This window comes from Giraffa tippelskirchi, chromosome 6 (genome assembly GCF_054371585.1).
Source record: "Giraffa tippelskirchi isolate mGirTip1 chromosome 6, T2T-mGirTip1v1.2.pri, whole genome shotgun sequence".
Classification (NCBI taxonomy): Eukaryota; Metazoa; Chordata; class Mammalia; order Artiodactyla; family Giraffidae; genus Giraffa; species Giraffa tippelskirchi.
In genome coordinates this window covers 91030888-91043696 of record NC_137280.1, presented here as the reverse complement: position 1 = coordinate 91043696, position 12809 = coordinate 91030888, and the positions used below count along the sequence as shown (strand labels likewise).

Sequence of the window (12809 nt, the reverse complement as noted above, 5' to 3'; positions counted from 1 at the left end):
TACCAGCAAACCTCAGAGATGTTGCAGCTTTAGTTGTAAACCACTGCAGTAAAGCAAATATTGAAATCAATTGATAGAGAAAATATCATGAGTCACAATTTTTTTTTTTTTTTTCTAGAGCATATAAAAGTCATGCTTGGGGGTTTCCTTGATGGCTCAGTGGTAAAGAATCTGCCTGCCAATGCGGGAGACACGAATTCAATCCCTGATCCAGGAAGATCCCACATGCTGCAGAGCAACTAAGTCCGTGTGCCACAACTATTAAGTTTGTGCCCTAGAACCTGGGGGCCACAACTACTGAAGGCATGGAGCCCTAGAGCTTGTACTCCACAAGAGAAGCCACTGCAATAAGGAGCTTGGGCACTGCAACTAGAGACTAATCCCTGCTCTCCACAACTAGAGAAAAGCCCAAGCAGCAACAAAGACCCAACGCAGTCAAAAATAAATACATTTTGAAAATAAATAAGAGTCATGTTTGGACTTCCCTGGTGGTCCAGTGGTTAAGAGTCTGCCTGCCAGTGCAGGGAAGTGAAGTGAAAGTCACTTCATGTCTGACTCTTTGCAACCCCATGGACTACACAGTCCATGGAATTCTCCAGGCCAGATTGGAGTGGGCAGCCTTTCCCTTCTCCAGGGGATCTTCCCAACCCAGGGATCGAACCCAGGTCTCCCACATTGCAGATGGATTCTATAACAGCTGAGCCACAAGGGAAGACCGCCAGTGCAGAGAACAGGGGTTCAATCCTTGGTCCAAGAAGATTCCACATGCTGTGGGGCAACTAAGCCTGTGAGCCACAACTACTGAGCTTGTGCTCTAAAGTCCCTGCTGTGCAACAAGGGAAGGCACCACAAGGAGAAAGCCCCTTGGCCGCAACTAGAGAAAGTCCCCACAGTAATGAAGACTCAGCGCAGCCCAAAGTAAATAAGGTTATTGTTTAAAAGTCATGTTTACACTATGTGTATACGTGTGTGTGTGCTCAGTGGTGTCCAACTCTTTGTGACCCTGTGGAGTGTAGCCTGCCAGGCTACTCTGCCCACGGCATTCTACAGGCAAGAATACTGGAGTGGGTTGCCATTTTCTTCTCCAGGGAATCTTCCCGACTCAGGGATCAAACCCACATCTCTTACATTTCCTGCATTGGCAGTTGGATTCTTTACCACTAGCACCATCTGGGAAGCCCTATGTAGTCTATTTAAAGTGTACAATAGCATTATGTCTAGAAAAAAAAAATCTTTTAATTTAATAATACTTTACTGCTAAAAATACTAAATAAACACCATCTGACCATGCAGGGTTCCCACAAACCTTCAATTGGTAGGAAATCTACAAAGTGCAATGGAACAAAGTATGCCTGTAAAGATGAGGCCAAATTGAAACACCCAGAAGTATCAGTGTTTAATGGTTAACATCCTTCTGGGTAGCCAGAAATGGGCACAGTTTTCTCTAACAGAGGTGAAGCTCAGTGGGCAATATCTAGCTAATCCCTTAATCATGATGATTGTGCTGTTTTCAATTCCAACCCTTTAAGCCACACTGCGCTGGATGCCTTCTTATAGCCAGTTTAGTGCACTTGGATGTATATTTCCTTAGGCCCCTTCCAGAAGAGGACATGCAAATTTGTGAATATGAAAAACATGTTAAAAGGACTTCCCTGGTGGTCCAGTGGCTAAGACTTCAAGTTACCAATGCAGTGGGTAGGGGAGGGGGCCTGGTTCAATCCCTGGTCAGGGAACTAGACCCCACATACTGCAACTAAGAGTTTGCATGCTGCAACTAAAGATCCCACAGGCAATTAAGACACGGTGCAGCCAAGTAAGTAAATACAAAAAAAGAAGAGATTTAAAAAGCATATTAAAATATATCTATACATCTCACATATATAACATAGGATGTGTGCTATATATTAATATGAAAAATATAATTTTATAGTTTATGTATATGTTTGTATTTAAACCAAAAAAATCAGATGGTAAAAATTTTAAGTAAAACAGAAAAGTTTAAAAATAAGCTTCTCTTTCCTGATGGCTTCCTCTCAAAGCATTCCCTCAGCAACAGTTTGATAATTCTGTTCCTAAAATAGCTTGAATGTATCTACATATCTATCTACTATTATTAAAGATGTACAAAAATTGGTTCCTATAGCATATGCCATTTTATACCTTGCTTCCTCTCCTTTTCTTGGATGTATTTTTAACATGACCTCAAGTAGATCTACTTCCTTTAGGACTGAATAGCATTTAATAGATTACAGCATAGCATGTCTTTTTTTCTTTTACTATTTACTATTTGGCTGCACCAGGTCTTAGTTGCAGCATGCCAGATCTTCCCTGACCAGGGATCAAACCCAGGCCCCCTGCATCGGGAGCTCTGAGTCTTAGCCACTGGACCACCAGGGAGGTCCCAGCAGCATAACACGTCTTAATCTATTTAACCAGCTGCTGTTTCCAGTTTTTGCTATCATGAACAGTACTCCTTGGATAGCTTGTTCTCACATCTTTACATACATTCCCAGGTTTTTCTCACAGGTTGAACTGTCAACTGGTTCAAAGGAAAACACGTATGTATATTTAAGTTTTAGTAGATATCATCAATATGCCATCTAAAGAGTTTGCATATTCTCACTAACAAAGTACAGGAGTGTCTTTTTCTCTGTATTTTTGCTACCATTGAGTAATATCAAATTTTTACAGCTTTGCCCATCTGCAACATTCATTGTTTGGATTTTGCATTTCTTGAAGTAAACTTGAGTGAGTTTGCACAAATGTTTATTGACTCTTTGTACAAACTTTATAATAGTTTCATCTGTTGTCAGACTGCCCTGTCTTTTTTTTTTGGTGGCCTCACAGCTTGCAGTCCTAGTTTCCTGACCAGGAATTGAACCTGTGACCCCTACAATAGAAGTTTGAAGTCCTAACCACTGATTGTTACTGTTGTTCAGTTGCTAAGTCTCATTTGACTCTTTGTAACCCCATGGACTGCAGCATGCCAAGGTTCCCTGTCCTTCACTGTCTCTCAGAGTTTGCTCAAATTCATGTTTACTGAGTCAGTGATGTTATCTAACCATCTCATCCTCTGCTGCCCTCTGGACCATCAGGAATTCCCAACCACCCTCTTTACTTACTTACTTTCCCATCCTCTTTCCTGGTCTCCTGCTAATTTATTCCTTTCCACCCTATCCTCTACAGGCTTCCAGAATAATCTTTCTCACAAGAAAACCTGGTCACATTGGGTCACCATTCGGAACATGTCACTGCCTCACCCATATCCCACAGCCTGCAGGATAAAGAGCCTATGCTGGGAATTCTCTGGTGGTCCAGTGGCTAAGACTCTGCGCTCTCAATACAGGGGGGCTGGGTTAGATCCCTGGTCAGGGAACTAGATCCCACATGCCACAAATAAGACTCTATGCAGCCAAATAAATAAAAAGAAATATTTTTTAAAACCTTCAGTTCAGTTTAGTTCAGTCGCTCAGTCATGTCCGACTCTCTGTGACCCCATGAACCGAAGCACACCAGGCCTCCCTGTCCATCACCAACTCCCGGAGTCCACCCAAACCCATGTCCATTGAGTCGGTGATGCCATCCAACCATCTCATCCTCTGTCGTCCCCTTCTCCTCTTGCCCTCAATCTTTCCCAGCATCAGGGTCTTTTCAAATGAGTCAGCTCTTCGCATCAGGTGGCCAAAGTATTGGAGTTTCAGCTTCAAAATCAGTCCTACCAATGAACACCCAGGACTGATCTCCTTCAGGATGGACTGGTTGGACCTCCTTGCAGTCCAAGGGACTCTCAAGAGTCTTCTCCAACACCACAGTTCAAAAACATCAGTTCTTCAGCACTCAGCTTTCTTTATAGTCCAACTCTCACATCCATACCTGACCACTGAAAAAAACCATAGCCTTGACTAGATGGACCTTTGTTGAGAAAATAATGTTTAAAACCATATATATATATATATATATATATATATATATATATATATATATATATAAAGAGACTATGATCTTTAGTCTAGTTTTTAAAGCTCTTTATAATCTGGTTCCTATCTGTCCCAAATACCCACGAATTGAGCACTTACCAAGTGTAGACACCTTGTGGATGCTGGGGACCCAGAGGTGAACGAAGCAGGCAAATGTCTTTCTGCAGCTGTCTACAGCAGTTTTTACCATTTTTTTAATTATCATCCCTCTAAAGGAGAAAAATGGAATTATCTTTAATTTAAATCAATGTTAATCTAATTACATTTAATTTCTCCCTAACAATAGAAATTAAATGTTTAGGAATAAGATTTTGTCTGGAAGGGCAGGCTTTGGAGGGCCACAAGTCATTGTCATCTCCAAGTTGGTTTTTTTGTTTTTTGCCATGGAACAATTAATTTTGGTCCCCTTGGGAGTCATATCACTCCCACTGAGAATGGATGCAGTTGAGGGAAAGCTGGACAATAAGCAATAAATTAAAGAAAATGGAAAATATTATATGAGGGAGCCAAGAATGTTACTAGGAATTCTCTGGTGGTCCAGTGGTTAAGACTCTGCACTTTCACCGCAGGGCCCAGGTCTAATACCTGGTTAGGGAATTAAGATCCTGCAAGCCTCACCGTGCCAGAAAAAAATAAAGAAAAAGTCACTCAAGGAGGAACAATGGTTAGGGGGTGACTTGATATCTTGATCATTTGAATCAGGAAAGTTCTTTCCAGACAAGGAAGACTATTTTGGTTTCTTCAGCTGAAAAATGGAAATTATAATTTCCTCTTCACAGTTCCTGCAAACAGTAAGAGCTCTATAATTGAGCTTTATTGTCATTATTTTTAATTTTTTAAAAAAGGTAAAAGAGGTTCTTTCTTGGTGGTCTGGTGGTTAAGACTCAGTGATCCCAATGCAGGCGCTCCTGGTCCAGGAACTAGATCCCACATACTGCAACTAAGACCCAGCGCAGCCAAATAAATAAATTAATAAATAAGATTTTAAGGTAAATGAACTGAGCCTCTATTCAGCTATTAACAGTAACATACCAGGGCCCAGCCTCTCACACAGCCGGCGCCTCTACCTCCGTCCGTAGGGGGCGCTGAGGAGTGCTACGGCTGCTCTAGGCAGCGGAGCCGGAAGTCTCTTTCACCTCTTATTTCCGGTCTTTGGCCCAGGCTTGGGCTGCGTGGAGAAGGTTTTGCGATGCCGACCGGAGACTTTGAGTGAGTCTGGGGTCGTGGAGGGGGGGTTTGGGAGGCAGACTGGAGGGTCCTAGGAGTTAATATGGAGCCTGGATGCGTCGAGTCCGCGGGAGCTGGGCCTCGGCTCACTCATCCCTCCTTTTGACAAACTTGTCCCCGCAGTTCGAAGCCCAGTTGGGCGGACCAGGTGGAAGAGGAAGGAGAGGACGGTGAGTGTACCTTGTCGCCTCGGATCACCACATCCCGGCCTACCCGCGCCGCCCCCAGGCCGTCACTGCTGCCTGCTCTGATCCTCCACCCTGGCACCGCCGTCAGATCCTGCATCTCCCCTCACGTCCAGTCCCTGCCCCGAGCCACTCTCCTCTGGGCCAACCTATCTCCAGTTCCATATGTTCACCAGCCAGCCCATCTTCTGCCATGCCACCGCCCAAGTCTTTGATGCCAGCACTGCTGCTTCCCTACTCCGGAGAGGAAACTGTAACCGCCACACTCCTGCCTTTGTATTAATACTAGCGCCCGGATGCCTATGGCCCGCCCCTGCCCTCAGGCCAGGGATCCCCTATGCTTCTCATTGCTGGAAGTTACTACTGGCCAGCTCCGTGTCCCTGGATGGCTATCCCAAGAAACTTCCTGGCCAGTCCTCTGCCCTTGGTCCCGCCTTTCTCAGCTCCTGGTGCAGGCATTATCCCAAAGGTCCCTCGATTTCAGCTTGGGAGTTCTTGTCCCTGCCGCCCCCCCCCCCGTCCCCTCAGCTGACCCCTGCTCCCTCCACTCCCTGTCACAGACAAATGTGTCACCAGCGAGCTCCTCAAGGGGATCCCCCTGGCCACTGGGGATACCAGTCCAGAGCCTGAACTATTGCCAGGAGGTGAGTGCCCGACTCCACTCCAGCCCTGGGCCGTCTCTCTCCCCAGCCTCCTTCCTTCTGGTCCCTGTTACCCAGGGCTCAGTTCCTTTGTCTCTTCCCCTCTCCCAGCTCCACTGCCGCCTCCCAAGGAGGTCATCAATGGAAACATCAAGACAGTGACGGAGTATAAGATAGATGAGGATGGCAAGAAGTTCAAGGTGAGGCTGGGGGAGAGGTGGGCGCCCTTTACTTGAGGGGCACTTGGACTAGGAGAGAGTGGTGTGTTGGATGTCTTGATGAGGAAGATCTGCTGGCTCTAGGAACCTTGAGCAGGAGGCCCAAACCTTTCCCCTCCTGTCCACAGATTGTCCGCACCTTCAGAATTGAGACCCGGAAGGCCTCAAAAGCTGTGGCGAGGAGGAAGGTAAGACCCTTCTCCCCCTGTCTTGGCGGCTCCTCCAGGGCTGACTCAGAGAAAAAATAGGAGTTCTTTTCCCCATTGCCTTCATTTTTAGAAGTGGGATTTAACTGTTTGTGGGCTTCCCTGGTGGCTGAGTGGTAAAGAATCTGCCTGCAATGCAGGAGATGCCGGTTCATCCCTGGGTCAGGACAATACCCTGGAGAAGGGGATGACTACCCACTCCAGTTTTCTTGCCTGGAGAATTCCATGGACAGAGGAGCCTGGTGGGCTACAGTCCATAGGGTCGCAAAGAGTCGGACATGATTGAGCGACTAATGCTTTTTTGTTTTTTTCTAATTTTTTGGTTGCACCACACTGCATGTGGGATCTTAGTTCCCTGAGCAAGGCTTGAACCCACGCTTCATGCATTGGGAGTGCAGAGTCTTAACCACTGGGCCACTGGGGAAGTCCCCTGTGTGTACCTGTTTTGTTGGAGCAGAACTAAGGCCTGTTTGCAGTCCATGGGGCCCCTGAAAAGTCCAGCAGGTGCAGGATTGGGGTGGGGGTTGGTTCTTAACTTCTCTTGGCTTGTCGCCTGGGAGGAACAGAGCCAAGCCCACCTGTGAGGTGGTCGTAGCAGCAGAAGTGATGGCAGTAAATACATTTTGCACGGTTACCTACATACTCTGTGTTAGACCCAGGTGCTTCATGGGAAGTATGTTGTCATCCAGTCCCCCTAGCATTCCAGGGAGGTGTGGGGAGCATTGTGGTCCCTTATAGGGGAGGATGCCGAGGTGCAGATTGTTTAAGGAGCTTAAGGCCCCTGGAAATCTGCGTGATCCTGTACATCCCTGAGTATCACTCAGTGGGAGCTGGTCTGTCTGTTACCTGCACAGCCCCTGCCAGGGGTTGTTGGCTCTGGGCCTGTTTACCCCTCAGCTTCAGTTCTCTCATCTGGAACATGGGGCTGAGAGCTGCCCCTACTACTTCCTGGAGCTGGCATGAAGCTGGGGCCTGGCATGCCCTCAGGGAACAGACACTGTCATTGTCGCTGCTCCAAGGAGCATTTGAGGAGGGTGGTGAATGGGGTTCAAGACCCACCCACCCTCGATGTGGCTCTTGTTAAGTCTAGGGTGCAAATGGAGGGGGTCCCACTTGTCCTTGCCCTGACCTGTCCCCCATCCTGCCTTGAGCTCAGAACTGGAAGAAGTTTGGGAACTCAGAGTTTGACCCACCGGGGCCCAACGTAGCCACCACCACAGTCAGTGATGATGTATCCATGACATTCATCACCAGCAAAGAGGTAACTGGGCTGGCTGGCTGGGGGAACCAGTGGCCAGGGTGTTGGTGGAAGCAGCGGGAGAGCGGCTGCCCCGCCTGAACTGCCCCTACCTGCCCTACCAGGATCTGAACTGCCAGGAAGAGGAGGACCCAATGAACAAGCTCAAGGGCCAGAAGATTGTGTCCTGCCGAATCTGCAAGGGCGACCACTGGACCACCCGTTGCCCCTACAAGGACACGCTGGGGCCCATGCAGAAGGAGCTGGCTGAACAACTGGGCCTGTCCACTGGCGAGAAGGAGAAGCTCCCTGGAGGTGCCAGGGCCCTGGGATGCGGCGGGCAGGCTTGGGGGGAGGAGTGGGAGTGGAGCACAGGAATTGTGTGCATCTCTGGGAGTCACGGGTCCTCACCTGGGGTCTGGACAGGACTACCACTGTTGGCGGTTATCACCTCCCACACAACTGCAAGGCTATGGCCAGAGCCCACGTTGGTTTGTGTGAGAGACTGCAAGTGGGTGCTCTGATTGCTGGTGACGTAACCTGTCTCTTCCTGTTGGGGTTTGTGAGAGCCTCTAGTGAGCACGGCTGCAGGTGTAAGGACATCGCGAGTAGTGAGGGGAGATGGTTGTTCTCTCAGTGTGTCTGTCCTGACTGGAGCTTGCTGTGTTTGCACGCGCACACACACACACACACACACACCCCACACACACACCCACCCCCCACCACACACCCCCCCACCCCCCACCACACACACACACACACACACACACACACACCCCACACACACACACACCCCACACACACACACACACCCCCCCACACACACACACAGATTTGCTGATGGGGAGGTTGGACAGTTCTACACCTGTGACTCGTGTGCACGATGGGAACCTGGGGGCTCTCGCTACCCTGCGTACCTGTCTTGGTGTGTGTTGTGAGGCCGGCTGTTTTCTCACTGTGGGTTCTCGCTCTTCCTGTGCTGCTAGCAGGCAGGGCATGTGGGTGGGTCAGCTTCCTGGAAGTAACCTCTAAGTCCTTTTAGTCTCAAGCCCTTGAAGAGATCCACTGGATGCCTATGGTTTGAGAGAGGGTGCTTGGGGCTGGATCATGGCTGGAGCGGCTAGCGTCCTGGGCCAGGCCCATGCCAGGGGAGGCTTGACCTAACCGTGCTTTTGGTCCCCAGAGCTGGAGCCTGTGCAGGCCACTCAAAACAAGACTGGGAAGTACGTGCCTCCGAGCCTGCGCGACGGGGCCAGCCGCCGCGGGGAGTCCATGCAGCCCAACCGCAGAGGTGAGGTGGGGAGGGCACCCCAGCGCTGGGCTGATGCGTGGGCGGGCCTCCCCTGTACCCTATGATTATCCCACGGGCAGGGCCAGCCCCTCACCGACGCCTCTCCTTGCCTGCCCAGCTGATGACAATGCCACCATCCGTGTCACCAACCTGTCCGAGGACACGCGTGAGACCGACCTGCAGGAGCTCTTCCGGCCCTTTGGCTCCATCTCCCGCATCTACCTGGCAAAGGACAAGACCACCGGCCAGTCCAAGGTGGGCCAGCGGCCGTGGGGGCGGGGTGGGGTCCTGACTCCCAACTGTGCCCTGAGTGTTGTCCCTGACCCCTACTCCCTCCCCCAGGGCTTTGCCTTCATCAGCTTCCACCGCCGCGAGGATGCTGCGCGTGCTATCGCCGGGGTGTCCGGCTTTGGCTATGACCACCTCATCCTCAACGTCGAGTGGGCCAAGTAAGACCTCTGCCCTCCGCCGCCCCTCATGGCATCATAGCTGATTCTTGGGCTGACTGTGGGCCTCACCAGGGTTGTCCCGGAGCATGGGTCTTTGACTGTCCTTTTCTTCTCATGGAGGGGACCACACCCCAAGGCCTGTCTGGCCCCTCATGTGCTCTGTGCCTCCACCACATCTTTTCCCGCCCCGTCCCCCCTCCTCCCCGTTGAGTTCGTGTTGTGTATGTAAGATGGGTGGTGGTCCTGGGACTCCCTAAAGGGTCTAGAGCTCCCCCACTTGCCATCCTCACCCATCTCATGCTTCCCTTTCTAGGCCATCAACCAATTAAGCCAGCTGCTGTTGTTGCTGCTCATCCCCTGGCCCCGGGACCCTTCAGTGACAGAAGGCAGCCTCCTGGAGCAGGGGGCTTCAAGGGCAATAAAAAGTCTCTAGTCGCCTTGTGCTGTTCCATTTATTCCCTGATGTCAATCACACTGTTGTGGGTGGGGCTAGCATCCCCCGCTGCCAACCCATCATGGGTTTGCTCCGTGGCCCTGCCCAGGGTTAGTGCTGTGAGTGGAAGCTCCTGCAGCTCTGGCATGGGCGCCCCCTAGTCCCACCGGAGGCCTTTCTGTGGGAGGAAGTGGAGGCTAGGGGCCGGGGGCCTGCTCTCTGCCTCCATTCTGCTGCCGTGTTCCAGCATCTTGTGATGAGGAGGGGGCTGAAGATGGGCCAGGTCATGGGCTCAGCTCGGGGGACTGGAGCCTTGAGGTTTGGGGGGTGGCTGTGATGTTGAGGGGCAGGGTTTGGCCGGAGCACTTGTCGTCTGGTGTCTGGCCCTGCCCCCAGCCTGGGCAGCGTTGGCAGCAGCAGTCCAGGCTGGGCACCACAGCCATGTAGAGTAGTGGGTGGATGCAGATGGCTAGGGGCACAAGGCCTCGTGTCACCTGGTGGGCCAGGTATGTCCTCCAGGCCAGTGCCTTCTCAGCCGCGGCCTCATTCACAAAACCCGGGCAGAGGGCTCGCCAGCGCAGCCGGGCATACACGTTGAGCACCGCTGTGAGATAGTAGGGCACGTAGGAACTGGCATAGAGGGCCACACCGCTGGCCACCAGCACCATCACCTGCAGCTTGTTGGCTACCGTCATGCCGTGGCTGTGCTGCACGGCCCGCCCCAGGGCGCCGTAGGCTGCCAGGGTGAGCAGCAGCGGCAGGCCACAGCCCAGGACCGCCAGCGCCAGGCTGTAGACCTGGTAGGCCTCGAGCTGGCTGTCATCTGCTGTCCCCAGGCACTTGACACAGGCCCCCGGGCTGGCCACAGAGCACTGGCCTTTCTGCTGGGACCAGCTCAGGTGAGAGAACCTGAGCGTGGGGGCAGCAAGCAGGACCGCCAGTGCCCAGCCAGCAGCGCTGACAGCCCAGGCGTGCTTGGGCCGCAGTTGGCTATGGGTGAAGAAGGGGTGGACGATGCCCAAGTAGCGGTTGAGGCTGATGCAGGTGATGAAGATAACGCTGCCCAGCAGGTTGCAGGTGAAGAGGAAGCGCTCCAGGCGGCAGGCAGCCTCCCCGTAGCGCCAGTGCTTGGGCGGGTAGAAGTAGGCAGCCAGGGGGGGCAGCGTCAGGGCGTAGAGCAGGTCACTGACTGCCAGCTGGGCGGAGAAGATCACAGCTGGGGGCCAAGGGCGCTGCTCCCGGCTGCAGAAGCGGTACAGGGCCAGGCTGTTGCCGGCCAAGGCCACCAGGAACTCGGCTGCCAGCATGGGCCATAGAAAGCCCTCTTGGAGGCCACTGAGGATGCGATCCGCAGCCTCCGAGAAGTTGACTGGGCACTGCAGGGTACCTGTGAGCAGAGGGTGTGGCACCCTTACCTATTGTGTGCCAGGAGCCCCTTGTGGGCATGTTTCCAGAGTGCTTTCCCACACCCAGGAGGGGGGGTGCCAGCCACAGCACCTTTGTACAGAAGGACTCAGAGGCCAAAGCCCCGAGTCCATTAGGCTGTGTGTCCTGGGGCAAGAACCAGGGATGCGTGTAGCCTGGCATTCACCGCCAGAGCCATCAGGGCCTGGGGCAGAGAAGCAAGAGCCCAGGGGAGGGTCCCCCCACCCCACCCCGCCACCTCCCTCTGCAACTCTTAAGACCCATGTGTCAGAGTCTGTCACCCCGAGTGTCACCATCTACCTGGACTGTCTGGTCCATCTCGGTGTCCCTGCTCCCACCCTCATCCATCTGTTCTCACAGCCTCCAAAAGGCACCTGAGTCAGGTCACAACCATACACTCCCAGACTCTCTCCCTACCTACCTGGAAGAAAAATCAGTGCTCACTGGAAAAAACCGCATTCATGTCTTCCCACAATGCCCTGAGGGAGCTACTGCTCCCACCCCACGCACTCATTTCCGGCTCTCACTAACCATGGTGTCCTGGCTGTTCCTTAGAGCAAAACCTACCTCAGGGCCTTTGCACTGGCTGATGCACCTGGCATCCCTGGAGGCAGTCCCCCCCACCTCCTCCTAGTCTCTGGTCCTGAGACGACCCTAACCTGGTGACTGCACTCCTTGGTCCCCTACCCTGCTTATTTTTCCTCCACAGCTCTATCCCCATCCATATGACCACTATAAGGAAAATCCCCAGAACTTTTCTTCCTGAGGGTAGACGTGCCCTGCTCCTGGCCTCCCCATGCCAGCACCCGGGACGCAGCAGTGTAGGGGCGCTGAGCTCTGTAGTCTATCCTTCACACACCCCACTCACCCTCAGCTTTCTGAGGAATGGCCTGGACTCCTGGCTGGTCCAGCAGGCTGGCCATGAGCTCTGTGCACATACCCTTTCCGTGACTCAGATGGCTCCTCCACTTTCACTTCTGCCTTCCTATCCCATCCCTCTGGTCTGGGAGGAAGTGGGTCCAGCAGTGATTCTTTACCGATCTCCCCACCACCCTCTAGGAGCCAGCCACCTCCCCCCGCAAGGCCCTGGATGTGCCTGGCTTCACTAGCCCGGTAGCACCGGCTCCTCACCTGAGATGTTGCTGGCTGGGGCCCGCATGGCCTGCCTCTGGGTCTGTAGCCGCACTGTGCCCGCAGCCACACTGTGCCCCGTGCAGCGTGGTCCCTTCTGAGACAAGCCGCTGGCCCCTCCCCTTCCCAGCAGCACCACCTACAGCCCACAAAGCTGGTCTGGGCACGTGCCTCACTTCCACTTCCTGCTTCCCTCCTTCTGACAGCACCAACCTCCAGAGCTGGTTCATCTGCTGTGGGGGCACTGGGTAGGCTGGGGAGGGGTCCAGGACCCCAGGGCACCATAGGAGGGTCACACCTGTGTCACCCTGGCATATGAAATAAGGCCTTGCATGTCCACTGCCCAGGTGCAGACAGGGGCCAGGGTGTGGAGGAGAAAGCAGGCCCGC

At 52.7% G+C, this 12809-nt stretch overlaps 2 protein-coding genes across 3 annotated transcripts; one reads left to right on the top strand and one right to left on the bottom strand.

The window, feature by feature from the left end:
* The first annotated feature begins 5131 nt into the window (after positions 1–5131).
* Positions 5132–9868, top strand: EIF3G (eukaryotic translation initiation factor 3 subunit G). The gene is made up of 11 exons (XM_081498176.1): positions 5132–5186; positions 5328–5374; positions 5950–6033; positions 6142–6230; positions 6377–6436; positions 7611–7715; positions 7817–8006; positions 8875–8982; positions 9101–9237; positions 9325–9431; positions 9745–9868. The coding sequence occupies exons 1-11, from the start codon at positions 5167–5169 to the stop codon at positions 9758–9760; spliced, it is 963 nt and encodes a 320-aa protein (XP_081354302.1). The 5' UTR covers positions 5132–5166; the 3' UTR covers positions 9761–9868.
* Positions 9865–12524, bottom strand: P2RY11 (purinergic receptor P2Y11). Of its 2 annotated transcripts, XM_081498175.1 has the most exons (3): positions 12230–12289; positions 11590–11710; positions 9865–11251 (listed from the first exon to the last, which is right to left on the bottom strand). In XM_081498175.1, exon 3 carries the CDS (start codon positions 11169–11171, stop codon positions 10149–10151), a length of 1023 nt encoding a protein of 340 aa, XP_081354301.1. In that variant the 5' UTR covers positions 11172–11251; positions 11590–11710; positions 12230–12289; the 3' UTR covers positions 9865–10148. The 2 variants fall into 2 exon arrangements, with proteins under 2 accessions (XP_081354301.1, XP_081354300.1); XM_081498174.1 differs by lacking the exons at positions 11590–11710; positions 12230–12289 and adding an exon at positions 12421–12524.
* Between the last annotated feature and the right edge of the window lie 285 nt (positions 12525–12809).